Here is a 26,783-nt window from a genome sequence, read left to right as displayed (position 1 = left end):
TACAACAGATTTTCTGGAACACATGGACTTCGATTCCAGTTCTAGCTCAGTTACTACCAGTAGGCCTTGGCAACAGATTAGAAATGGGAGGTGAGAGACAGTGAGGAGCTGAGGATGACTGAGGTACTGAGTGGATGGTGTTACCCTCTACAGTAATAGGGAAGGTAGGAGTCGGGGAGGGTTGGCGGGGGCGGGGGGAGTGGAGATAATGAGTTCTGCTTTAGACATATTGAATTTAAGATGTCTACTGGGTGTCCATTCCAGATGTCTGAAAGAGAGCTGGAAATGCAAGTTTGGAGGTCAGCAGAGAAATTAGAGTAGGAAAGGTAGCCTGTGAATCATCAGCATGGAGATGGTAATTTAATCTATGGGAGTTGATGAGATCACCAAGAACTCTATGGATAGATTTCAGTAGGTCCATCAACTTGGAAGGGAAGAAAATTATATCTTTATTTTCACTGACCTCTAACTGAAACTTTGCAATTCCTTTAATTATATAAGGGCATTATTATGATGAGTATACATAGGCTTCACTAGACTGTCAAAGAGGTTTATGACAGAAATAAAGGTTAAAAAAGTCTTGCCTGGATGGTCTCTGAGGTGCCATCCAACTCTAAATCTAAAATTTATGATCCTCCAAAATGCAGAGTATAGTGTCAGGCTTTAGGGGAGAGAAGCAGTCTAGGTAAGATGCAGGTTTCTGTTTTCAAGGAGCTTAAAAGAGTATTCCTAGTATCCAAGTCTAGTGCAGAGAAGAAAAAAAATAAACATACCTACAATAAACAACATTACATGGCGAGTGTATTATCAACTAGAGAGAAGGGTCAGAGGGGATAAATGAGTCAGCTAATTAAGTAAATGGTAAAGATTTCCAATCAGGTCTGCTGCAAGGCTTCAGTCCTGAAAGCATGTTTCCAACTGAGCAATGTTTATCTTGCACTTAGCCAGAGGCAGTGGAAAGCATATTGGACGTGGGGACAAGAGACCCGAGTTTGAATTCCTACTTTGTCACTCACTAGCCATGGAACTCAGCCTCAGTTTCTTCATGTGTAAAATGAGAATGACATCTGTACTACCTTCCATCAGCAGTGGTCCTGAAGAAAGTACTTTGTAAATCTTAAGGTACAATATAAACACGAGTTATTACGATTAGTAATAACTAATTTATTTATGCATTTAATTTTGACACATTTAATGTTGCCTAGGCCCAGGTTTGCCAGGCAGTTCATGAACTTTGATGAAACTTTTTTGATGGATTGAATTTCGCTCACTGTTAGCAAACAAGCCAAAGGCATTTGAGAAATGACTGGCTTTTCTTTTCTTTCTTCAATTACAGGCATGTGCCAAGGTCTCCCACTTAGCTGTGAAGGCATTGACTTAATTTGGAACAAACAGGGCTCAGTTTTTGCCTTGAAAGGCTTCGATTTAAAAAAATACTCATATACTCCCCCCACCAAAAGAAAAAAAATGAAAGAAAAAACGTTATTGGAATTCAATCTGCCAGCAAACTCCTGACATGAAAGATGAAGCTCAGTGCTCAAAATCAGCCTTGCTGTCCAGCTGTGATGGCAAGCAACCACAGAGTTGGACAAGACCTCAAAAGTAGTTTAATTTAACTCCTTAGACCTGGGATCTACTCGCAGCTCTACCATTTACTACATGTGTTAGCTTAGGCATGCCACTTAACCACTCTGGGCCTCAGTTTCTTCAACTGCAAAGCGGGGAGATTGGGCAAGATAATCATGAATCTCCCTGTTTCATCTCTAAATCGTCTGAATCTATAATACAGAAAAGAATCTCCCACAACAAGAAGTTATCCAGCCTCCATTCGAGTACCTCCAGTGATGGTGAACTCACTACCTCACAAGAAATCCATAGTCAAGAAGTTCTTTATTTTAGATCAAATTTAATCTCCTTTTCCCTTCGGATGGTGATTGAGTCCTTCTGAAGCAATCTTGTCTCCAGTCTAAGAATCCATATGTCCCTCAACTGTTCTTTAATCCCCTCCCTGTCTTGGCTGTTAATGTGGCTCCTAAATTGTGGTACCTGGAATTGAAGACACTACTCCAGATAAGATCTGATGAGGGCAGAGAACAGTAGGCCCACCACCTACCTTGTGATGCAAATTGACATTCTGGAGAAAGGAATCATCTCTCTAAATTCCCAGGATTCCACCCAAAAACTCTCCTCCTAAGCAGAACATTGATTTATTATTAACATTCCTATGGGCTTTTGAATTTTTGAAAGCACTTTAGATGCATTATCTTATTTGGAGCTCACAACAACTCTAAAGGGTATGGACCACAGAGTCTCAGAGAGGTTGCGTATGATCACACAGCCCATCATCACAGGCAGGATGTGAAACTAAGTCTTCCAGACTCCAGGACCACTCCATCCCCTACAGTACTCCTGGGGATGTCAGTGGATGTCAGAAAGTTCAGAGAAAAGATTATGGCCTGAAATTCTACAGAGGACTCCAGCCTAGGAGATATGGAAGGTTCTTTTAAGGACAAACCAGATAGCACACACTCAAGGAGGTTTTGAAACATTCCTGATGAATCTATTTTATTTGTTGCTGGTACCCCGCAGGGGAAGAGATTCTTTGGGGTCCCATGCAAAAGCCTCTGTTTTCTATTGGTCTCAGTCAAGCCCTCCGGGCTTAATGATGAGATGGGAAAGGAAGATGGATGAAGCAGGATCCTTATGGAGCTTGGTTGAACACGTAGGTTGTTCAGGCAGTTAATATCAGAACCAGGACTTGTGACTTTCTGTCTAGAACTCTTTGCTCCACTCCCCTCTGAGCTCCCCACCCCTACTCCATGTGCCTGGAGGTCAGAATTCCTGCCTCTCTACCTAGAGCTAGCCTCAGTTGAAGGCATCGTTGTGGTTGGCTGAAGAGGAGGCTCCGTGTTGCCTCTTAGCCCTGATGTAGTATCTTGTTTCCCAGATAAACAGCTGGAGTCTAACCTCTGAGAGCAGTTTACATCAGAATCTGGCTGATTATAAACCTAGAATCAAAGTCTCCTTGTATCAGGTCAGCCCTAGAGCACAGGTCAGCATTGGGTGGGTGGGGCTAAATAAAGTGGCATGAGATGTGGCGGTGTTTTAATAGCAGGAGGCTCCTTTTTAGTCTCCACATTTAGCAGCCAGCAGGAGTAAATCTCTTTGATGGATTACTACAGAATAAACAGAGTGGGACAATTTGGCAGATTTAGAGTTTGCCACTTGGTTTTATGTCAATCCAAGATTATTGAAATACACACGTACACACACACACACGAAATGAAACCTCTTGCTTACATAAGCTTCTAGTTGAAAGCAACGCCTAGTCAGTCTAGTTAATGATCATTACTCCAGGGGACCCTCAGGGTGTAGCTGGAAAAAAATATGTAAGAGTAATTTTTTTCATTTGCATATCTCGAATAACTCACAGGGAGGCATCCATCTGTCTGTACCTTCTTTGAATAGATTTGTACAGTGAGCTCAGTTTACTAAAGCCCAAGTATATGAGCCAGAGGCAGACACCAGATACAGTCACGGCAGGAATGTGGTACAGTGGGGAAACCCTGGAGTTAGAGGTAGAGACCCTCCTCCACTTCTTGCTATACCTTCTAGTGAGCTTGGGAAGGCCTCAGTTTTCTCATCTGGAAGAGGAGGGGGTCAGATTAGATGTTCTCTAAAGTCCTGGCCAACTCCAGACTCTAAGATCCTATGTGGTCTGGACCAGTGACCACTCTACAGACAGAGAGTCTGGGCCATCCTGAGGTTAAGTGATGCTCCCTTCACCACAGAGATTTGAGAGTATTTGTAATGCCAACTTCCATACTGCCCACTCCAGTTTCTCCAACTGATCCTTGTGGGGAAGGACTTCAAGGCCCCTCATCATTCTATGGTCTTCCACTGGTTGTCAATATGCTTCCAAAAACATGGTGTTCAGAACTAAATATGATGATCCCAATATGTCCTGGACAGGGCAGAGGACAGAAAACAGGACTCTGGACTACCCCCTCTTTCATTCTGGATACCATGGCTCTCTTAATTGGCCTGGTGCAGAATCTATAAATCTGGTATACGATTTACCTTTAACCCTAATCCTATCCCACTCTCCTTTTAAGTCTTTAAAGGGAAAATGGGATGCTCACCCATTGGGAATGCTGCAGAAGGTATTCCTGCTTAGTTCAGCCTGAACTAGAGAACTTTGGTGTTCAGTCAGCATTAATTAAACACCTACTGTTTGCCAGGTATTGTGTTAGGTGCTGGGAGTACAAGTATGAAAAAGGAAACAATCCCTCCTCTCAAGGAGCTTATGTCCCCCTTAGCTCTGACATTCTGGAATCCTAGGAGGAAATCTAGGGGTAGTGGGGTGGAGAAGGAAGGCAGATTCAAAGCTTTTAATATGCTTCCCATCTGTACAGACGAATCCTCAAGATGAAAGAACGAGATGGAAGAAAAGAAATTTGCATTCCTCCAAACCAGGCTTCCTCCATATACTACACCAGTCTGGAAAGACCTACATTTTAAAACAAAAATGAAAATGACTACCACTCTAGTCTGCTCCTGTCCTCAAGCCAGTATTCTGAAGTCAACCCTCAACTTAGATGAAATTGTCCAATAATCTCTTTTCTCTGCCCACTAAAAAGTGATCCATAAATCCCAAAAAGCTTTGGTCCCCTAGAACAATAAAGGAAACCCCATGGGGGTCTCTCTGAAAGAGGAGGTTAACAAAAATTTAGTATGGCTGGAGAGAAGCAGGAGACCACAAGGGTTAGCTCAAAACATTCCTGTGTGACTGACTGCTTTTTGGGTGGGAGGGATGGAGAGAGACTGAATTTGCATTCATTTGGAAGGAAAGGAGACGTCTATACCTTCAAATGGTCTAAAGAGAGTCAGAATTTCCTGACCAGAAGAAGGAAAATATTTTCTTTGGCAGTCATCATGACTTCCCTGAAATCAGTTTAGGAGGTAAAGAGCTCTAGATTTGGAGTCAGAGGACCTGGGTTTGAATCCTGGTTCCGATCCTTAGCACGTGTATGACTTTTGACAAGTCACTGTTCCCTTTTTAGGGCAATTCATGAAAAGAAAGGTTTGATCTCTTGGAGAGAGCTGGGGAGTTAAAGGGGATAGAGTGCTGGATCTGTAATCAGGAAGACCTGAGTTTGAATCTAGACTCAGTCACTTATTAGCTGTATGACCTTGGGCAAGTCACTGAAACCTCTGTCTGCCTCTGTTCCCCCATCTATAAAATGGGGGTCCTCTTCAAGAATGAAAGACAGATAACAACAACAAAACGAGGTTAATAATAGTACTTAACCTCTCTGGATTTTGTTATGAGAATCAAAGGAGATAATGATTTATAAAGTGTTTTGCAAACCCTAATGGGCTCCATAAACACTAACTAGCTATTCTGGCTCTGATCTCTAGAGTCTGTATGAGTGACCTCTCAATAGACAGTCTGAGCACCATCCAGAGGTTAGGCGATGCCCTCAGAGGGACCCCTCTGTGAGAGAGACCACAACACCAGCCACCATTCCACTGTCTCAGAGTCCCCATTTCATGTTCTAAAATGGGTTCTTTGAAAACCTAAGAATTACCCTCCAGTGGTTTTAAAATTATATCATGGAACAGGCTCCTTAATGCCTCCCGTTCTTTTACAACATCTCTGCCCCACCCCCACCCCGCTCCCCTCGCTGAATAGCATCACTCGGGGCCAAGAATAATCTCGGCAGCTTCTGTATAATGCTTTCTGTGAGGTTTGACCAACGTCCGGCAGGCCTGCTAAAATTCAGCCACTGTGTCACTGGAGTGGGGGATGGTGATTAGAAGGAAAATTTAACTGAAAACTGCAGTCACAGCTGAAAGTCCCATAGAACTCAAACATACCAGAACAAATTGTCCTACATTTTGATTTACTTCCTTTTCTAAAGGGAAGGGAGGCTTCTCCTCAGTATTGTATAGGCATAATTATTCCTCAACTTATTCTAATGAGGAGGGTCTAGTGGTATTGTAGAAAGAGCTGAAGCTTTGGATTCCAAGGACCTGGGTTCAAATTTTGGCTCCATTACTTACTATCTGTTTGCCCTTGGGAAAAATCTCCTCCTCTCCCTCTACCTCAATTTCTCCACCTGTAAGATGAAGACCTTGATATTTATCAAAAGGTCTCAACCTGGGACATGAAAAAATTTAGTAAATTACTATATTATTCTATTGAAATGTTCTGAAAGTATAATATTGTTAGTGAAAAAGTATGCTGATAAACATTTAATAACTTCAGGATTCTAAAAATGTTATGTACTAGATTTCTTTATGAAAAACTTATATCTTTATTTTATTTCTTATGTGTATGTCTATTCAAAATAAACTCTAGAATTTATTTCTTTCCATACTGAATAGAGGATATGGAAAGGTTTGGGAACAAAAAACATTGGGAACTCCTAGCCTTAATGATCTTAGGTCACCTCAAAATCCAATGATACTCTAAAATTCCAGAGTAACCTAGAACCCTAAATGGAAGGGAGAAAGGATTTCAATTCTCTACACAGCACTGGTAAGCTGGGCATTGCTTCACTTGCATTCCAAACTCCAAGTCAGTAGAAGTGATCCAACATTAGAAGCATTGATGAAAAAATACTTATTTTTTCTTCTAAGGAGAGGGCAATGGTCAAGTCTTACCTCCTAGGTTCAAGAAATCTGAGCTCTTGGACAGTCTAGGTTTTTCCTGTCTTCTGGGAATCTTTCCCTGATTGACCCCACCTAGGATCATGGGATTTCAAGATGTGAAATCTTTTAGTCTAATCCCTCACTCTGGTTTAAAATATGAGGAAACTCAGGTGCAGAGAGATTTGCTAAATAACTGCGTTATACTAGTCAATATTCCAAAAGAAGTATTTTTATCAAAAAAATTTCAATAACCATTAGTGAGAGCTAATAAGAAGCATAGCCAGAATTTGAACCCACCTCTTCAGAATCCATATGCAATGCTTTTTCTGTTATGCCACATAGACATTTCACCGACTTATACTTCTATTCTGTGGCATTTCAGACCTATGGACTTTCTGCCTAAACCCCCCAACAACTACTGTATATTTTATTACTATACACACACACACACACATATATACTATATAAAATATATATACTGTATAAGTGTACATTGTATGTATATTTTATTAAATATGTCAATGTATGCATATATTATACTATGTATATATTATACGTTATGTGTATACGCATATATAGTTTACAAAGCACTTTTTCCTAAGTTGTCTCATTTGACCACCACATACCTTGTGAGGAAGACAGGGGAAGGAAATTTTCCAAGGATACCCAGACACCAAGAAATGAAGCATAGAACCTTGGGGAAGGGACCTTGCATGAAGCATAAATTTGTTCTTGACAGGTGATTATCTACTGCCATTTATAGAGTTCAAGTTTAGGGAAATAGTCAAGGAAGATGACAAATTATCAGCGTATTTAATTTGTGAAAATTTTCTCTGTCACTTTATATCCAAAAGTCAACTAGCCATGGCAGTCAATGTCTCCAGTGTCTAATGTCACACTTCAAGAATGAATTTGTTATAGACTTGTGAGCTTGTAGAATGTCAGAGCTGGAAGAGACATTGGGGCTCTAGCCATCTCATTTCACAGATAAGGAAACTAAGGCACAGAAAGAGAAAGTGACTTTTTCAAGCTGATCAATAACAGAGCTGGAATTAGAACCCAGGTAAATATAAGTCCAGGACCTTCCCTCCAGTGCTTTCATATTTTAAAAGGAAGGAAAGGGTGGGAAGAAAACTCAGGCCTTTTGTCTCTGCCTAAATCTATTGCTTGGCAACTTGTCTGACAACTTCTGCATCTCACTTTAATTGAATACCAAATTTTCTTGATGAATGCCAACCTAATCTCAGAACCTGATCAGAAAAATAAATAACTTTTTGGCTCATGCACTCAAGCACTAGTTGAGTAAGTCCTATACGTGAACCAACATGGGAACAGAGCATTCCCACTGTGGAATTGTGTTAAGCAGGTCTTAGGTCAGACAGACAGAAGTTGTTTCATCAAAGCAGATTGTTCTCTGACTTGAGTCCTAATAAAAAAAATCTTGGCTCAGCTTGCCTTCATTCCATCATTATTCACTTGAAATTCTTCTTTGTGTAGAGGGAAATGGAAGACAAAATCACATCTGGCTATTTTCTCATTGAATGGTAGTCTTGAGATTCAGGAGGCTCCAAAGTTAATATAATTTTTTTTAAAGTTATCAACTTTGAAGCAGGGAAAGAGGGGGAAGGGAACAAGCATTTATGCAACACCTGTTATGTGCCAGGCACCATACTAAGTGAATTACAAACACTGTCTCCTTTAATGACTCAACTTTAGTTTGCTTTCTTGCTGATATTTAGAACAGCCTGTATGTGGACCTTAGGAACTATTTGGTTCACTGCTTTACCTGAAGAATGAACGCCTTCTACAATTTCCCTGACAAGTCATTCAGGCTCTAGTTGAGGACCTCTGGTGACAGGAAACCATCCTTGACCCTGCCTATTGCAAGAGAGTTAGTGAAGTATAGAGGATGGAGTATTCGACTTTGGGTCAGGAAGACACTGGTTTGAATCCCACCTCTGACACCTATTGGGTGTGTGACCATAAGGATTGTAGTACCAAGAGTACTTTGAGGCAGCTAGGAGGCACAATGGACAGAGTGCTGGAACTGCAATCAGGAAGACCCAAGTCTCAAATTTTACCTCAGATACTTACTAGTTGGGCAAATCATTTCAACTCTGTCTGCCTCAGTTATTCCATCTGTAAAATGGGGATAATAATAGCACCTACCTCCCAGAATCGTCGTGAGGCTCAAATAGGATATTTGTAACGTGCTTTGTAAGCCTTGAAGCACTATATAAATGCTAGCTGCTATTATTACTAGTAACATTATTATTGCCCGGGGTTGTTGGAAGTGTCAAAGTACAGGCAAAATACTTTAAAAATGTAATGAGCGCTACGTAAATGTCGGCTCTTATTACATCATTCACTGGACAGCTGGAGTTGTTAGAAATTTCTTTAAAGAGTGATGGCCAATCTGTTTCTCTCTAATCTCCACCCCTGTGACCAAGCAGAACAGGTCTAACTGTCCCTAGACTTCAAGGCAGCTATCATGTTTTCCCTAAAACTTGTATACTCCAAGCTAAAGTGAGAAGAATCAAAAACTGTTTCCCTTAAATTGCCTTCAGATGGTGTGGTTTCAAAGCCCCTCATCATACCCTGTCCCCACCCCACCTCCCAACCCCACTGAAGTCCTCCACCTGGCCAAATTCAGCATCCCTAGCAAAGAAATTATGAACATATTGCACTGGATTTCTCCAGCCCCTAGGACAATTAGGAGAGTTGAAGTACTACTCAGGGGTCTCTCTTATTGAGTACAGTATTGAGAATGTTAATTAGTACAAAGAGTCCTGGGCCAAGAGAAATGAGACCCACACAACAGTCCTGCTCCTGCTCCTGCTCCTGCGTGTCTTTTGGCCAAAGCACCTTAACCTTTCTGGATCTCAGTAAAAATCCTCATAAAAGTAGAGAGGGTTGTTCCCTTACAGTTCTACAAATTCATGAGTCTACAAAAGAACCCTATTTGAGAGTATGTAATGAGTCATGAGAGACTTCACATTTCGGTCACGATTAGTTGTTTTGTTGGAAAGTGAAGACATTTTGCAGATTAAAAATTTAGTTTGCTAAATGTCCATACTGTTCTGTCCTCTGGATACGCTTTGAATCACTAATGGTTCTTGATACATAAAGACAAATTTTCTTTTACCAAGGTACTGCAGAAAGTACTATAGGAATTTATACCCTACTAAGGCCTGGCTGACCTCTAAGGTTTATTCCAGCTCTGAGATTCTACAATTCATCTAAATTCTCTGTGTGCCTAAGTTTCCTTGTATGTAAAATTGGTCAGATATACATTATAACACTTATGTATATATGTGTATGTATGTGTGTGTGTGTATATATATGTATATACGTATACACACACACACACACACACACACACACATTGTGAGTATATAGAATATATTTATACAACCTTGGGTCACTGAAAGCTATACCAATGGAGCCGTGATCGATAAGTACTACCAAGTTAGAAGGCTTCTTCTAGAATGGGGCAGGTTTTTTTTTTTATTTTTGGAAGCACTTGGGGTTAAGTGATTCGCCCAAGGTCACACAACTAGTAACTGTTTGAGGTCAGATTTGAACTCAGGTGTGTGTGTGTGTGTGTAATTTTTATGAGCCTAGAGAATGAGCAGATTATTTTCCCATAGGAACAATGTGATGATAATAGATTTCCAGGTGAGTGCACAATAACTGTTTAGCCCACATTGTAAAATAGACTCCTATTTCTCAGTTTCAAATGGGCTTTTTAAAGATATAATATCTACATCCAGAGAAAGAATTACGGAGTCTGAATGCAGATTGAGGTAAACTATTTGCTCTCTCTCTCTTTTTTCTCTCTTCTTTTTTGGTTTTGTTTCTTCTTTCTCATGATTCACTCCATTGGTCATAATTCTTCTTTATGACTTGACTATTGGGTAAATAAGTTTAATGCGAAGGTATATGTAGAACATATATGAGATTCCATGCCGTCTTGGTGGGGGGAGGGGAGGGAAGGGAAGAAAATTTGGAACTCAAAAACTGGTGGAACTGAGTGTTGTAAACTAAAAATAAAAAATCTAAAAAATTTTAAAAATATGTAATACTTGTTAAGCCACGTTTTGAGTTAAAGTAGGCTTCAGATACTTGAGAGATTATCATATTGTTTCTATGAGAAAATTTGTGCCTATTAAGACTCAGGATATTGGGAACACATCTTCCCTACTTGCAGCTGCTGGGGTCACTGACTTCTTAAGGAAGATGGAAATACTTTTTGTTCCCTGGGGCTCAAAGAGCCCTTCTTGACCCCAGTGCAACTCTGACCTCTGTTTTCATACCTAATGGCAGTATTTTTAAGTCAGATATTTAAAAGTCAAGGAGCACCTGTACTCTAGTTGATACATCCAAAGAAAATTTTGAGATCTTATGTTGATGCAAATATGTACTGAAATGAAGCAAAGAAATAAACAAACCCACCCCCCCAATAGGGAAAGACATTTAAATTTCTAAAGTTGTCCTTAATGGTCACTGGGGCTTAGCTAAATAAAAAAAATAGAGCAGAGAAACATTTTTCACTTTTTCTTTTTGAAAAGGGAAATTTTACATCAAAAGCCTACCTTCTATCAGCTTATATTTTGTAGTTATCCACCTATACAATGTGACAGAATGGGAGAAAAATACTGGATTTGGAGTCTGAGGACCCCAGTTCAAATCCTAGTTGTGCTACTTAAAATATGTTATGACCTTGGACAAATCTCTCTATACCATGGTTTCCTCATCTGTAAAATGGGGCTGGGGTTGAACCAGGTGAACTTTAAGGTCCCTTCTCCTTCCAGATCTATTTGCTCGCTGCTATTCTATAATAATCTGATTTTGGTGAGAGGAGTCAACCTAGGGAGGTGGAGGGGGGAGGGGCAGAATGTCTACAGTAAAGTACTTTAAATCTCTGTCCTTGGTCCTGTTCTCTTCAATATTTTTATCAATGACTAGAAGAAAGCCACAAATGGCATGCCTTAGCTATTCTGCAGGTGACATTAAATCAGGATAGGCAGTGAACGAATATGTTTGCTAACAGTTAACATCTAAAAATATATTAGCAAGATGAAACTGTTTGCCAATGGAACACAGAGTGATTGCAGAAATGGATTGACCCTTGGCCCTTTGGAGAAAAAAATCAAAGCTACCAAACAATTCCAGAACCTTTCAGCGCTCCAGTGAGGACTTTTTTGTCCCCAGAACCTGAAGAATAAAAAGGCTCAGGTAGGGCCAGGTGGCAGCTAGGTGGCATAGAACATTGAGCCTGGAGTCAGGAAGACCTCAGTTCAAATCTAGCTCCAGACACTTACTAGCTGTGTGACCCTAGGCAAGTCATTTAACCCTGTTTGCCTCATTTTCCTCACCTGTAAAATCAGCTGGGGAAGGCAATGGCAAACCATTTTAGTAATTATGCCAAGAAAACCCCAAATGAGGTCACAAAGTGTTAGATGTGACTAAAATGACTGAACAAGAACAACAAATATTTCTCAAGCCTTTAGAGATATCTGCAGATATCATAGAAAATATCTATGTATCGATCTAAAGAGGAGGGGGGAAGAGGATGCACTAGAGGGTTTAGGAGGTCCCTTGAAATTTACTGCTTTTGTGACCTTGGGCAAATTATTCTATCTTCCCTGGGTCTCAGTTGGCTCATCTGTAAATGAAAAGGTTGAATTAGATAGCTTCTGAGATTCGTTCCTGCTCTAAAATTCTATGAGCCCTAATACTCATTTTACTGACATACCAAAAGCCAAATTTTCTTTTCTTTAAGTGCTGTATGTTTGGCCAAAAGGGAAGGCAGTATCCCTAAGGATCACTCCCAAGTTCATCTGCTATGAACTCCCACCTGACTCACTGGAGCAGTTCCTTATTTATTCCTTTAAACTTGTGCTCTTTTTTGGAGCTCAGAATGAATCTTCTAACAGCCATATGGCCTTGGGATTCTCTATGCTCGGAAACAGCAGAGGCCAGGAGAGTATTGAAAGGTTTGTGTTTGGGAAGCAACAACTACAGATGTCAAATGTCCTGGTCTTTAAACATCCTAACTGGTGAAGTTCCTGGCTCACTCCACCTTGGCCAAGCCTCTTGGCTTCCCAATGCCTGTCAACCCAGCTGTGAGACTGCAGCAAATACAAGTCCTCTTTGAAAGCCAGATGTTCTATCTGAACTATGGTATCCTGGGGAAAGAAGAAACACACACATACATACACGCAGAAGTGATCTGTATCATTACTCCAGATTCTAAATTCCAGTCTTCAGACAGCCCAGAAAGCTGTAAAAAGGATTTTTAAAAAGAGGCACCTCTAGCATTTAAATAATTAAAGGTGAAAGAAGCTGTCAAACCCTGTTCTTCACAGGCATACTAATATTGGATGGATAAATTCTTTATTTTAAGCTGCCTTGAGTGTGTGATTCTGAATTAGTCACATGCCCTGGCCCTGATTTAATTGGAATGCCCAGAATATATCATGATTGCAAGATCAGGTGCTCACATTGTTCGATATGAAAAAGGCACTTTTTTTAAACACACAGATCAGTTGCCTTTGGAGATCTGGCAACCACCCAGGAATTTTTGGCCTGCCTTCCATGAATACAACTATCAGAGCTATTTCTCCCCTGAACATTTTATAAAGTGTTGTGAGGGATTTGGTTAGAAATAATTTCCAATTGAGCCCAAGCCACAAGTAAAACCAAGTGCCCTCAGAAGTAAATCAGTTACCTGGAAAAGCCATTTATCATATTCAGTCACATCTTTTGAAATTGGTAGCCACACAACTCTAGGAGGCAATCACAGGTCATAAGTTAACTTCTAAGATGGAAGGATGGCAATGAATGGGCTGGACTGGCATTTTCCATGCCAGGTTAAGAGCATCAGAGGAGCTGGCAGGATCTGAGAGGTCATCTGGACCAATCCTCTCATTTTGCAGATGGGGAAACTGAGGCCTATGGATGGGCAGTAATTGTCAAAGGCCACACAGTTAAGAAGCGTCAGGGCTAGGAATTCTGCTGCCTTTCCCATAAGGTGCAAAGCAAGGAAAGCTAGAAAAGAAACAAACTGCTAAGGTAGTTCAAAGGGGTGGAGGGTTGTTTGGGGGTGGTAGTAAGTAATCTGGGAAGGCTTGAGAGGAAAAAAGGTACTTGAGCTGGTCCCTGCAGCATAGGTAGGATTTCAGCTGGTAGGAGTGGATCAGGGAGGAGGGTATTCCAGCATGGAGAACTGTAACCACCACCAACAACAGCAATCGTTGGCATTCATATGGTACTTTATGTTATCTCATTTGGTCCTTTTTTTGACCTACCCAGGTTTACCCAGCTACGTAAATGTCTTGAAGTAGTATTTGAACTCAGGTCCTCCTAATTCCAAGTCCAACATTCTGTCGTCTATGCTTGACCAAGCTAATCTCCAAAGTTTGAGTTTTGTCGGGTGTGTGTGTGTTTTGTTGTTGTTGTTGACCTAGTGTGAACGAGGGCTTAGAGATGGGAAGCTGTGTACATGAAAGAGTGGTGTGGAAAGGTAAGTATTTGTTATTGGTGGGAAGGAGAGTACATGCAAACTTAATTCCGATGGAGTCTGATAAGTTGTGGGATGTACAACTAGGGTTCTGTAGAATGGCCCAGGTGTCCTGTACCCTGTGATTTTGGGAAATTAGAACAGTCAATTATATTTTCTGGGGTCAGTCCTCCCTCTACCCCGACCCAGACTGAAAGAGAGGGAAACCCCAGCGTGCCGAGTGTGCACAGGGATAGCAATTGCAGAGGCTTTCTTCACAACATCCTGACTGGCAGCTTGGCTCCTGAGCTGTAAGAAGAAGGGTCCCCAGTCCATCTGCAAGTCACATCTGGCTTGGAGATCATCCAGTCCAACTCACCTCCTTTATGGATGGAGACACTGAGGACCAGTGCTTTTCGAACTAGTGATACTGGACTCTTGGCTGTTGCATGAACAAGACACTCCGTCTCTTGGCCCTGGGTATTGTCTCTGGCTGTCCCCATGCTCTCCCTCCTTCACTCCAAATACTGACCTCCTCCCTGGCTTGCTTTAAGTTCCAACTAAAATCCTCCCTTCTATAGGAAGCCTTCTTCATCTGCTTTTTATTCCAGTGCCTTCTCTTTGTTAATTATTTCCTATTTATCCTGTATATAGCTTGTTTTGTTTATATTTGTTGTCTTGTCTCCTCCATCCTAGATTGTGAACTCCTTGAGGTCAGGGACTGTCTTTTGCCTCTTTTTGTACCTCCAGTGCTTAGCATAGTGCCAGGCACAAAATAGGCATTTAATAGATGTCAATTGATTGATTAATAAAGGACATTGAAGGCAGTAAGAAAAATTTATATTTGTATAGTATTTTCCAAAGTGCTTTGTGTACCATAATCTCACTTGGTTCTGTAAACAACACTGTGTGGAAGGGAGTTATATAATCCCCATTTTACAGAAGAGGAACTAGACCCAGAGAGGTCAAGAGAAATGACTTGCCCAAGGTCACACAGCTAGATAGTAGAAGAGCACTGATTCAAACCCAGGTCTCCCCTGCTTCCAAAGCCACTCTTCTTTCTACTTGGCCATTATGGCTCTGATAACTCCCGTAATCAAATTCCATTGTGTAGGATTCAAGATGGATCCACATTGGACCGAATTCCACACTTCATTGAGTCATGTTATCAGAAGGCTCTTGTGTCCTAGAAATGGAATTAGCTAGACCTGAGCTCAAAGCACCTACTCTGGAGTCCTGGCTCAGTATTTTGGAAAAAGTCACCTTACCAATCCACCCATCTGTTTTTCTCTTCTGCAAAATGGGGAAAATATTCCTTGTGACACCTAATTCTGAGGGTTTTTGTGAAGAACAGCTGAGATTATGGATGAAATTGAATTGTAAAGTATGATGTCACTGCGAGCTATTACAGTTCTCCTAAGGATATTATGATCATTTTGTATATGATTATGCTTTAAAGCCATTTCTTATTGAATATGGAACTGGAGCCATGAATTCACTTTGGTCATTGTTGAGAACATCTAATGAAGCATCAGAGAAAAACTATAACTCTTTCATGTTACAGGTATTTAAAAAGTGGGATATAACATGTTTTAGATCACATGATAAGTTAATGGCAGAGCTAAGATTAGAACTCAGGTGTTTTTGAGCTCGTTGAATCATACTGCGCTAACTTTGTGACCTTGGGTAAGTCAACATCATTTCTCCAAGCCTCAGTTTCCTCATCTGCAAAATGAGATGTCATCCCTAGACAACCTCTGAGGTCTCTTCCTATTATAACTCTGTAATCTTATAATCCTGTAGTCCTTTGTTAAGCACTTCCTAGGTTATTGGACACTGCAGTTGGGAGACCCAGGATAGCTATCACTGGGTCCTTGACTTTCTTTCCAGTTTTGGAGCAGCCCACTCTGGTCCATTCCCCTTCGTAGTCAGCTTCCTAATCAGGGCGCATTTGTATGCTGAGAAGCAGCATTGCAAACATCCCTGGGCAAGGAACCAGGTAACATTGTTCCAATGCCCACTTTCCTACTAACTCTCTGGGCTCTAAAGTATAGGTAGGATTTCTACCAGTAGAGATTCGTGTGTTGGGGTTACCTCCCCTCTCTGGGCCTCAGTTTCCTCATCTTTAAAGTGATGATCTCTAAGGTCCCTCCTAGTTCTATAGTCTTATGCTTCCACGTTCTAAGCCTAGTTCTGACATTCTTTGTTTTGAGGTCCCTTTTAGAGCTATCCAAAAGTATAATGTGCAGCCTGGGGGAGGTAGCAGATTTCCCCTTATTAGGAGCCATCAAGCAAAGATTAGATGATCACTTCTTGGGGGATGTAGTAAAAGGGGATTATGGTTGAAGAATGGGTTGGACTCCATATTGTCTGAACTCTTTCCAAGTCTGAGACTTCTATGATTCTTTGATTTCATCCCTGATATTCTGAACCTTAAGGTTCTTTCCAATTACACTTTAGGTTCTAAATTATAAGGTCCCTTCCAGCTCTTATATTTTGTCTTCTAAATGCTAAATTCCATTCTAACTATGACATTTTAGGACTTCTCCCACATCTGACACTTTAAAATTCTAAGTTCCTTTCCGGAACTGACAATCCATGTCAATCAATCAAAAAACATTTAGTATGTGCCTACTATGTGCCAGGCACTGTGCTAAGAGCTTGGGGATACAAAAAGAAGCAAAAGATAATCCCTGCCCTCCAGTGCTCACAATCGAATGGGGGAGACAACAAGCCAACAAATATATACAAGTAAGTTATGTACAGAATAATAGGAAATGATCAGAGAGGAGAGGCATTAGAATTAAGAGAGGTTGGGAAAAACTTTTTGTGGAAGATGGAATTTTAGCTGGGACTTAAAAAAAAAGCCAGAGGTCAGTCGGCAGAGAATAGATGGAAGGGCATTCTAGGCTTGGGAGAGAGCCAGAGAAAATGTCCGAGGCCGAATTCCTTTGGGAGCTCTCTCTAACTTTCCAACTTCTAAGGTCCCTTCAAGCTCTGCCATTCCACGTTCCAGCTGTCTCAGCCTAGACCTTTCTGATTCTTGACTTGCCCCCAAGCTGCGCACAGTGGGACCGCGCTCCTCTTACCCGATTCACAGGCTCCCTTCTGGATCTGAATGACAGCGGGCAGCCCCTGCTGAAGGGCTTTGCGGCTGGCAGCCTTCAGCCGGCACACGTTCTCGTAGGTTCGCCCGTCGCTGCCGCACACCTGGTAGGTCAGCTTGCACTGGCAGACTCCCTTGGCGAAGCGCTTGCCCGCCGGGTGGCCACACTCCAAGCTATCCCCGCACGGGGGGTCGTCCTTTCTGCCGCACGCATCGCCCTCGGCTGCTGCACACACCAGGCAGCAGTTACAGCTGTCGGGCACGTAGCCTCCGGGGCAGCTGGGACTGGGGCATTTAGAGACGTCGCAGCGCGGTGGGCATGCCAGGGGCTCTGCCCGGCCGGGGCTCAGCAACGCCAGCAGCCCCAGGGTGCACAGCAGGAAGGTGCTTTGAAGCATGGCTTAGTCTCAGGGCTCAAAAGCTGCAGCTGCAAATGATTTTAAAAGACCCCTGCAGAAGCGTTGTGGAACAGCTGAGAAACAAAGGCAGACACAGCAGTCTCTCAGGCCAGGGGAGCCAAAGGAGCACCGACAAGCCAGAGCGGGGCAAATGGGACGTACTGCAAAGCCTGCTTAGCTAAAGCCAGAGGAAGCTGTCCCTGAGGAACCAAGCTTGCTTCTCCTTCTCCGGAGGGTTCTGGGGTCCAGATCATACGGAGCACTAGCTCCTAGGGGGCTGGGCAGAGGTGGCGGGGAGGAGGAAGACCCCTGACACACTGAGCTGGGTGTATCAAGAGCTCAGTTCAACTGAGACCCTGACTGGAGAGATTTCCTGGGGGCATGCAAAATGCGCCGAGGGTCCTTTAGGCGTTGTGCTAGGTAAAGGCAGCGGCTTCTACCCTTGCTCTGCTGGCAGAACAGCGCGGAGCCAGATTTTAAAGCCGAGCCAGGCATCCAATGCTCCTCCCCCCACAACACACACCCTAGAGAAGAAAGAGGGAGGGGGTTGTGGGAGTGGGGTGGAGAGGACTCCCCAAGTCTGGCTGCCGAGCTTTGACACGGCAGCCAGGGATTATCCGGGGAGCTATAGTCTTGTTGCAGGAGCCTGAGCTCAGGCGCAAAGAGGTATGTATGTGGGCTGTGCCTTAGGGGCAGCTGCAGCTGTCTAGGAGGAGGCGTCTGGGGCCAGCTGCGCGCCCAGCCTCCGAGCCAGACCCCACCTCCTCAGAGAACCAACTCCAAGCTCCTCTTCCCTTAACTCCGGCTCCTAATCTCCCTCCTCCTCTTCTCTCTCCAAACTCCAAACTACTTTTCTTTACCTTCTACCCCCTCCTTTCCCGCCTCCTTTGTCTACCTTCAGCTTTGCTTTCCACCATCCTCTTGTCCCTAGTTCTCCTGCTCATCTTCCCTCTCCTTTCCCCCTCTGAACTCTTAATGCTCTCTTCCTCTGCTCTCTCTTCTTAGTTCTCCTCTTTCCCTTCCATTTTTCTTCCTCCTCTTTCTGCCTTCTCTTCCTCTCCATTCTTCCTCATCTAGTCCTCTTTGTCTCTCCTCTCTCCTTTCTTTTCCATCTTCTTCCCCAACCCCATTCTCTACCCTCACTTTACTTTCTCCCCTTTGTCTTCCAAGCCCTACTTCTTTCTATGTCCCAGAGTAGTAGTCTTCCTCACTTGAGATCTTCAAGAGATGACCACTGTTGAGTATGTTTTAGTGAGGATTCTCAGCCAGGTCTCATCGTACTAAGTCCCTTTCAGCTCTGAGACTGTGCAGTTGACAGAGAGATCATTACAGTTTATATTCAGGGTCTGTGGTTCCTGTTGGGACATCTTTGCACCTATTTGCCTGAAGTGCTCCTGGACCTCAAATACATTTTTAAAAATTTATTTCCCTTCTCCTTCCAGAAAGCAGGAAGTTTGGGGATCCCTCATCGTACCTCTTTGAGATGTTCTCATATTTGTATATTTCTCCAGGAAGCTTTTAAGAAAATAAATATTTGGCAAGTCTTTAAAAAATTGACAAGAAGCTAAGCTGCAGGGTAATATTTCAAACAGGCTGGATTGCACCTGGAGAGAATCAGGCCAAGAGCCCTTCTAAAGGGATCATACTGCATGTTTCCTCAGACTAAAATAAGGGGTCTGAGAGCCCGTACATTTAGAAGCGAGAGGGACAATCTCAGTCATTTTGCCTGGGTAACTGGGGTAGTGCTGGGGATGAGAGTGGAATCTATAGATTGTGGAATATATAGACTGACCAGTAAAAGCTGTATTTCACCTTACTGGCTACCTCTCTTAGTGACCAATTTCCATTACCATAAATCTTGACATTCATTCATATTTTAACATTCTTTTTTTAAGCTACTGTATTTTAAAACTAGAGCTTCAAACCAATGTCTTCTGTTTCCAGTTCCTAATGTTTTTTCCTTTCTTCAGTGGTGACAAATCTTCCATCAAGTAAGGAATTATTATTATTATTTTTAAACAGCTGAAAGTTACTTCAAATGAAGTGGACTGCAAACTTACCATGAGTCAGTAGTGTGATGCATCATTCAGGAAAGTTCATCCAATCCTAGGAGGCATCAAGAGAGCCACACTGTTCAGGCCTTAGGGAAGTAGTGGTCAGTCCAACTGAACTCTGCCCTGGTCAGGACACATCTGGAGTATTATGGTCAGTTCTGAGGACGACTCTTTTAAAAAATAGTATTTTATTTTTCCAATTTCATGTAAAGACAATTTTAACATTCATTTTTAAATAAAATTTTGAGTTCCAAATGTTCCCTCTCCCTTCCCTCCCCTTCCCAAAAACAGTAAGCAATTTGATATAGATCATATATGTGCAATCATGTAAAGCATGATTAGTCATGTTGTGAAAGAAGAAACAGTTTGCAAAAAAAAATTACAGTTTGCAAAAGGAAAACACACACACAAAGAAAGTGAAAATAGTATGATTTAATCTGCATTCAGATTCCATCATTTCTTTCTCTGGAGATGGATAGCATTTTCCATCATGAGTCTTTTGGAATTGTCTTGGATCATTGTATTGCTGAGAAGAGCTAAATCCTTCATAGATGATCATCACACAATGTTGCTGTTACTGTGTACAATGTTCTCCTGGTTCTGCTCGCTTCACTCAGCATCAGTTCAGGTAAAGTTTTTCCAGGTTTTTCTGAAATCCTCCCACTCATCATTTCTTATAGCACAATAGTATTCCATTACATTCATATACCACAACTAGTTCAGCCATTCCCCAATTGATGGACATCCTCTCAATTTCCAATTCTTTGCTACCACAAAAAGAGCTGCTATAAATATTTTTGTACATGTGGGTCCTTTTCCTATCTTTCTGATCTCTTTGGGATGTAGCCCTAGAAGTGATATTGCTGGGTCAAAGGGTATGCACAGTTTGATTGTCCTTGGGATATCATTCCAAATTACTTTCCAGAATGGTTGGATCAATTCTGGGGACCACTCTTGAGGAACACTGATAGCTTGGAAAGGTGTCCAGAGGACAGCCTTACAGTTGTGCTTTTTGAGGATTATTTGAAGGAAATGAGGATATTTGATTTGAAGAAAAGAAGCCTAGAGTGAGAGGGAGCAACATTGCTAACTATATTCCAGTATTTGAAGGCCTATCATGTGAAAGGGCAATTAGCCTTATTCTTTTTGGCCCCGGACTAGGGAGCGGGGAACAATGGTAAAAATTTCAGTTCAATATAAAGATAAGCTTCCCAACAATTGGAGCTGTTAAAAAATGAATCAGATGCCTTGGTGGATGGTGAGTTTCTTATAATTAGAAGTATTTAAGAAGAGACTGAATGACTACTTGGGCATGTCCCAGCAGAAGGAAATACTAAATTTCAGTTAGAGGGCATAGTGAAAATGAAGATGTGACTTTTTTCTCCATACAAATTCATGAGCCCTGAGGAGACGCTTGGACTCCAATCAATCAATAAACATTTATTAATAAAAAAATAAAATTTTAATTGGAACACTAATACATTGTCGGTGGAGTTGTGAACTGACCCAAAAATTGTGAACTAACCCAAAAATTCTGGAGAACAATTTGGAACTATGACCAAAGGGCTATAAAAATGTGCATGCCCTTTGGCTCAGCAATACCACTTCTAGGGCTGTATTCCAAAGAGATCATGAAAGTGGGAAAAGAACCCACATGTACAAAAATATTTATAGCAGCTCTTTTTGTGGTAGTGAAGAATTGGAAATTGAGGGGCTGCCCATCAATTGGGGAATGGCTGAACAAGTTGTGGTATGTGAATGTAATGGAATACTATTGTTCTAAAAGAAATGACAAGCAGGAGGATTTCAGAAAAACCTGGAAAGACTTACATGAACTGATGCTGAATGAAGTGAGCAGAACCAGGAGAACATTGTACACAGTAACAGCAACATTGCGTGATGGTCATCTATGAAGGATTTAGCTCTTCTCAGCAATACAACAGGTGGGAGGCCTGCAGCCTCAAGGCCACATGTGGCCTTCTAGGTCCTTGGGTTCAGCCTTTTGACCAAGTCCAAGTTTTACAGAACAAATCCTTTTACTAAGGGCATTTGTTCTGTGAAGTTTGGATTCAGTCAAAGAGCTGCACTTGAGGATCTAGAGGGTCACATGTGGCCTTGAGGCCACAGGTTCCCCACTCCTGATTCTAAGACAATTCCAAAAGACTCATGACAGAAAATGCTATCCACATCCAGAGAAAGAACTATGGAGTCTGAATGCAGATGGAAGCATACTGTTGTCGTTCTCTCTTCTTTTTCTGTCTTGTAGTTTTTCCCTTTATTCCTGATTCTTCTTTACAATATGACTAATGTGGAAATATGTTTAATATGATTGTACGTGTATAACCTATATCAGATTACATGCCATCTTGGGAAGGGAGAGGGGAAGGAGGAGGGAAATTTAGAATTCAAAGTTTTATAAAAGTGAATGTTGAAAACTAAAATTAATTTTAAAAGTTTTTTAAAATCTTTTTAAAAGTACTTACTATATGCCAGGCATTATACTAAGTGCTGGGGATACAATTAAGAGGCAAGACAGTCCCTGCCTGGCTTACAGTCTAATAGCTAAGAACTCCTGATCAGAGAGATTCTTGTTCAGATATGGGTTAGACCAGGGGTGGGGAACCTGCAGCCTGGAGGCCACAAGGGGCCCTCTAGGTCCTCAAGTGTGGCCCTTTGAATCCAAACTTCACCAAATAAAATAAAATTTTTGCTCAGTCAAAAAACTGTACCCAAGGACCTAGAAAGTCCCATGTGGCCTTGAGGTTGCAGATTCCCCACTCCTAGGTTAGACTATACAGTGGCTGAAGTGTCTGAGGGTCTGTGAATCTGAATTTCTTCCTTAATACTTGAAACTCCTTTAAAAATGAACAAAACAGTTCTTTCCATGGATACTTTCACATATGGCTTAGGGTCAGGTCCTCCTATCTTGCATAAATATCTTTATTATACCATTAAAATGAGTTAACATTAATTTTATTTGGTGGAAATGGAGAATGTTTCACAAGGCTGCTTCTCCTAAAACTAAAAATACTGCAGGGTGTTGCAAAACCAAAGTTGGCAACTACTATCTTAGCAGCATGAAAAGTGTGAAATATGTCCAAAGGAAAAGAACAAATGGGTTGGTTGGTGCTAATGCCTTATCTTTAGTTCTACACAGAATCAGAATGGTCTTTATGTTCCTGATACCTTCTCCTCCTTTCTAGCATTTTCTTGGAAAGTCTATTTACTTATGTGTGGGGATAATACTATTTACACTTCCTGCCCATGTTTGTTGCAAGGACAGCCCTATAAACTTGGAAATTATTTGAGTTTATACAGGTTTAAAAGAAAAGTCTTTTGATGGTTGCCTTTGGGGGCATACACTGAGCTAGAAGAGATCTATCTCTCCACTCTGAAATTTGTAGACAATAAAAATGGGGTTCAGAGAGGGTAAGTAATTTGCCCAAAGCCACATATCAAGTTAGTGACAGAGCTTAGATTATAACTAAAATTCAAAATTCTGCAAGAGACCCTAGGAGAGAGGAATTACAGCTTCTTGAAAGAGGTGGCATTGGGATGAGCTTTGATGGATGGGTAAGATTTCAATGGGCAGAAATGAAGGAAGGGGTCAGATATAATTAAATATTCTGACTTGGTTTTTATGCTCCTGTTATAACTTGCAAGGGCACTAGATGGCGCCAGAGTGCACAGAGTGCCTGTCATCTTCCCTAGTTCAAATCCGGCCGCAGACACTTACTGGCTGTGTTAACTCTGGGCAAGTCACTTAACCCTGTTTGCCTCAGCTTCCTCATCTGTAAAAGGAGTTGGAGAAGGAAGTGGAAAACCACTCCAGGATCTTTGCGAAGAAAACCCCAAATGGGGTCACAAAGAGTGGGACATGACTGAAAAAAGACTGAACAAAACTAATTTGCAACGTCCTTTTCTTCAGACATAGTATTATCGATAACTCTGGAATAAGAGAATACGTGGCCAAAGCTATGATTTCGAATATCAGTTTGGCAGCTATGTGAAAAATGTATTGGAGGGGGAGAGATTAGAAGTAGAGAGACTGGTTAACAACGACAATAAATAAATAACAGCTATTTATATATCATTTTCGGATTACATTCATTATTTCATGTGATCATCACAGTAACGACAATAAGAAGAACTCCCATTTCTAGAGCTCTTTGAACTTTACAGAGCACTTTCCTCAGGATGACCCTGTGAAGTGGGCCAGGTGGGGATTATTATCCCCATTTTACAGACGAATAAATTCAGGTAGTGAGGCCAAGTGAAGTTATTCATAATCTGAGCAATTCAAGCCAATTTAAAACACACATAGACACAAAATCACAAAAATATCCTCTCCCTCGGTTACCTGGATTGTAGACACTGTTCAGCATTGGGAATAGGAAGAAATAACAGTGTGTGCTCCTCTAGTTTATATTCTACTGGGGAAGGGATAGTGGGATACGAAATATGCACATACAAATAAATATGAAATATATACAAGTATGTGACTTGGTATGTATGAAAATATCAAGTATATGCAAAGTTCTGTCATTTTCCTGATAAACACTTTGAATGGCCCCCCTTCGTCTGGAGGATATAACTCAGCGTCTTCAGAGTTTGGTATTTAAAGCCCTCTATACATTCTCTGTCTCTCTGTCTCTCTTTTCTTTCTCTTTCCCTCTCTCTCTGTCTCTCTGTCTCTCTCATCCATCTTTCCAACTGCATTTCATACTATTCCCCTCCTTCCATTCTACCGTCTGCCAAACTGCATTATAAACTACTCTCCAGACCTGATACTCTCCTCTTCTTCAGGCTCCCGTGCATTTACACAGGTCCCCCATGCCTGGGATGCACTCAATCCTCATCTCCACATCTGAAAATCTTTGTCTTCTTTCAAGCCTCAGTTCAGGTGACACTCTTTTAACACAGTAAAGCAGTGGAAGGAGTGCTGGGTCTGCAATCAGAGGACCTGAGTTTGAATCCTGTCCCTGCCACTTTCTACCCCTAAGATGAGTCACCTAACCCCTGCGGGCCTCAGTTTCCTCAGTTGTAAAATGAATGTGTTAGTCTAGATGGGTTCTTCTCAGCTTCCTTTAACCTCCAAATCTGATTCTCAGCGATGCTTTCCCTCACATCCCTACTTGCCAGTGCTCTTTTCTCCCTTTTTTCCTTCTGTTTTCCTTATATGTATAGATGTTGAATCCTACCCCACCCCCAATGTAACTCAGCAGTAGAATATGCAAATTCCTTGAAAGCTAGAACTTTCAATTTTTGGTCTTTACATCCTTAGTACATCACGCAGTAACTTGCACATATTATGAACTTCATAACTGTATTTAAAATTGAATTGAATGAGACATTTAAGCAAAAGCGTTTCCTGAAAAATACAAATCTGATGAGTCTACGAGAGAGTAGGAATGGAAATTCTGGAACAGGAGTTGTTTCTTCATTTCCTGGACAGTCCGTCCTGTCCAGCTCAGTCAACCCTCTTGCTTGATTTCCACTGGACCATCCAGCTTGGCTTGTCTGAGTCCCTTCCTAGGCATGGATCCTTGGGATTCAGAGCACGATTCTTTCCTCCCAGCCCTCCCCTTGTCCATTTGACACTTCAGTTGTTCACTAGAGGAATGGGTTCATTCCCTTCAGGAGTTTCTTCCTTCAATATGAAGCTTGTCTTCCTTTGTTGTTTTGAGAGAGTCTCAAAGTCTGCAGTGAGAAGGGAAGGGTCTGCAGAGATGTCCAGCTCCTCTGCCTATGGCATGGGAGGAGGCAACCTCACCCTACTGGGATGAACAGCCCCAACCCCACCCCCACCTCCAACCCCACATCTATAGCTCTTAGTCTGGAAAACAAACCAGCAGGTGGGGACTTGGAGCAACTTATGAGATCCACAGCAGAGTCCAGAGTGCATAGAGACTGAAGCCATTCCATCCCGGAAATGAAAAACAGACAATCAGATAAATACAGGGGAGTATATTACTACATTTTATGATGTTCCTTGGGTTTCAATCTCAAGCCAAACTCAGGCAGTCACTTATGCAAATAATGTTAAACATGTGCTCTCAATTTAAAGGCACCAACTGTAGGATGACACCGGATGCTAATTATTTGGAGGGAGAGTCCACATTTGAGTCCTGTGGCAAACATCAGTTGATTAATTATTTGTTTTTCTGCCAAATAAATGGGCTTACTTAGCATATGACCCTTTCTCTCTCAGCACTACACGCCCCCCACCCCAACATTGCCCTATGAAAACGCCACTAGATCACTTTCCCTGGAAGGTTTCAGCTTTCAGAATTTGCTAGAGTAATTTCCTCTACTTAGAATTATTTAAGGGCACAAGGGAATGCTGTCATTATGTATCTATAGCAGTAGGAGTCACAGTTCTGCATTCAAATCCTGATTCTGCCAATGGATAGTTCGATTCCACCCTGGACCTATCATCTCAAATTCAGTTTACTCATCTATATAGTGGCAGCTAGGTTGTGCAGTGGATAGAGCACTGGGCTGATATCTGGCTTCAGACACTTACTATCTTTGTGACCCTGGGCAAGTCACTTAACCCTGTTTGCCTCAGTTTCCTAATCTATAAAATGAGCTGGAGTAGGAAATGGCAAACTACTCCTGTATCTTTGCCAAGAAAACCCCAAGTGGAGCAACTGAGAGTCAGACATGATTGAAAAACAACATAGTAGGAATAATAAAGCCTCCATCTTCTGATTTCTCAGAAATCTTGCAAAATTCAAAGAAGATCATGGATGTGAAAGAGTTTTGTAAACTTGAAAATATGCAAATATAATTTATAATTATCTTACTGAAGAGTTTCTCCTACTGTCTCCTATATTCTCTTGGCCATCATAAACTAATTCTACATGGGCAATATAGTGCAAATTAGAAAATACAGCAGAAGGGAAGCCTTGGAACAATAACCGATTTTCTTGTTACAGATGGAACCTTGAGGTATTTGGAAATTAAACACACCTACTTTCTCAAAGAATAGTCAGATAGCTTTTGACTATGAAAGTGATAGTTACATAAACTGTCAAATATCTCTAAGGCTCCAGCAGTTA

At 41.7% G+C, this 26,783-nt stretch overlaps 1 protein-coding gene across 1 annotated transcript in view; it reads right to left on the bottom strand.

Moving 5' to 3' along the window:
* Nucleotides 1-18,180, bottom strand: part of HTRA3 (HtrA serine peptidase 3) — a 45,905-nt gene extending 27,725 nt beyond the window's left edge. Inside the window, exon 1 of the mRNA XM_036763895.1 lies at nucleotides 17,251-18,180. Within this exon, the coding sequence (XP_036619790.1) occupies nucleotides 17,251-17,665 (415 nt within the window). The 5' untranslated portion in view covers nucleotides 17,666-18,180. The remainder of the gene's footprint in view (nucleotides 1-17,250) is intronic.
* Between the last annotated feature and the right edge of the window lie 8,603 nt (nucleotides 18,181-26,783).

This window comes from Trichosurus vulpecula, chromosome 6 (assembly GCF_011100635.1).
Source record: "Trichosurus vulpecula isolate mTriVul1 chromosome 6, mTriVul1.pri, whole genome shotgun sequence".
Classification (NCBI taxonomy): Eukaryota; Metazoa; Chordata; class Mammalia; order Diprotodontia; family Phalangeridae; genus Trichosurus; species Trichosurus vulpecula.
Note: the sequence above shows the minus strand (reverse complement) of the source record. Positions and strands in the feature narration are given on the sequence as shown.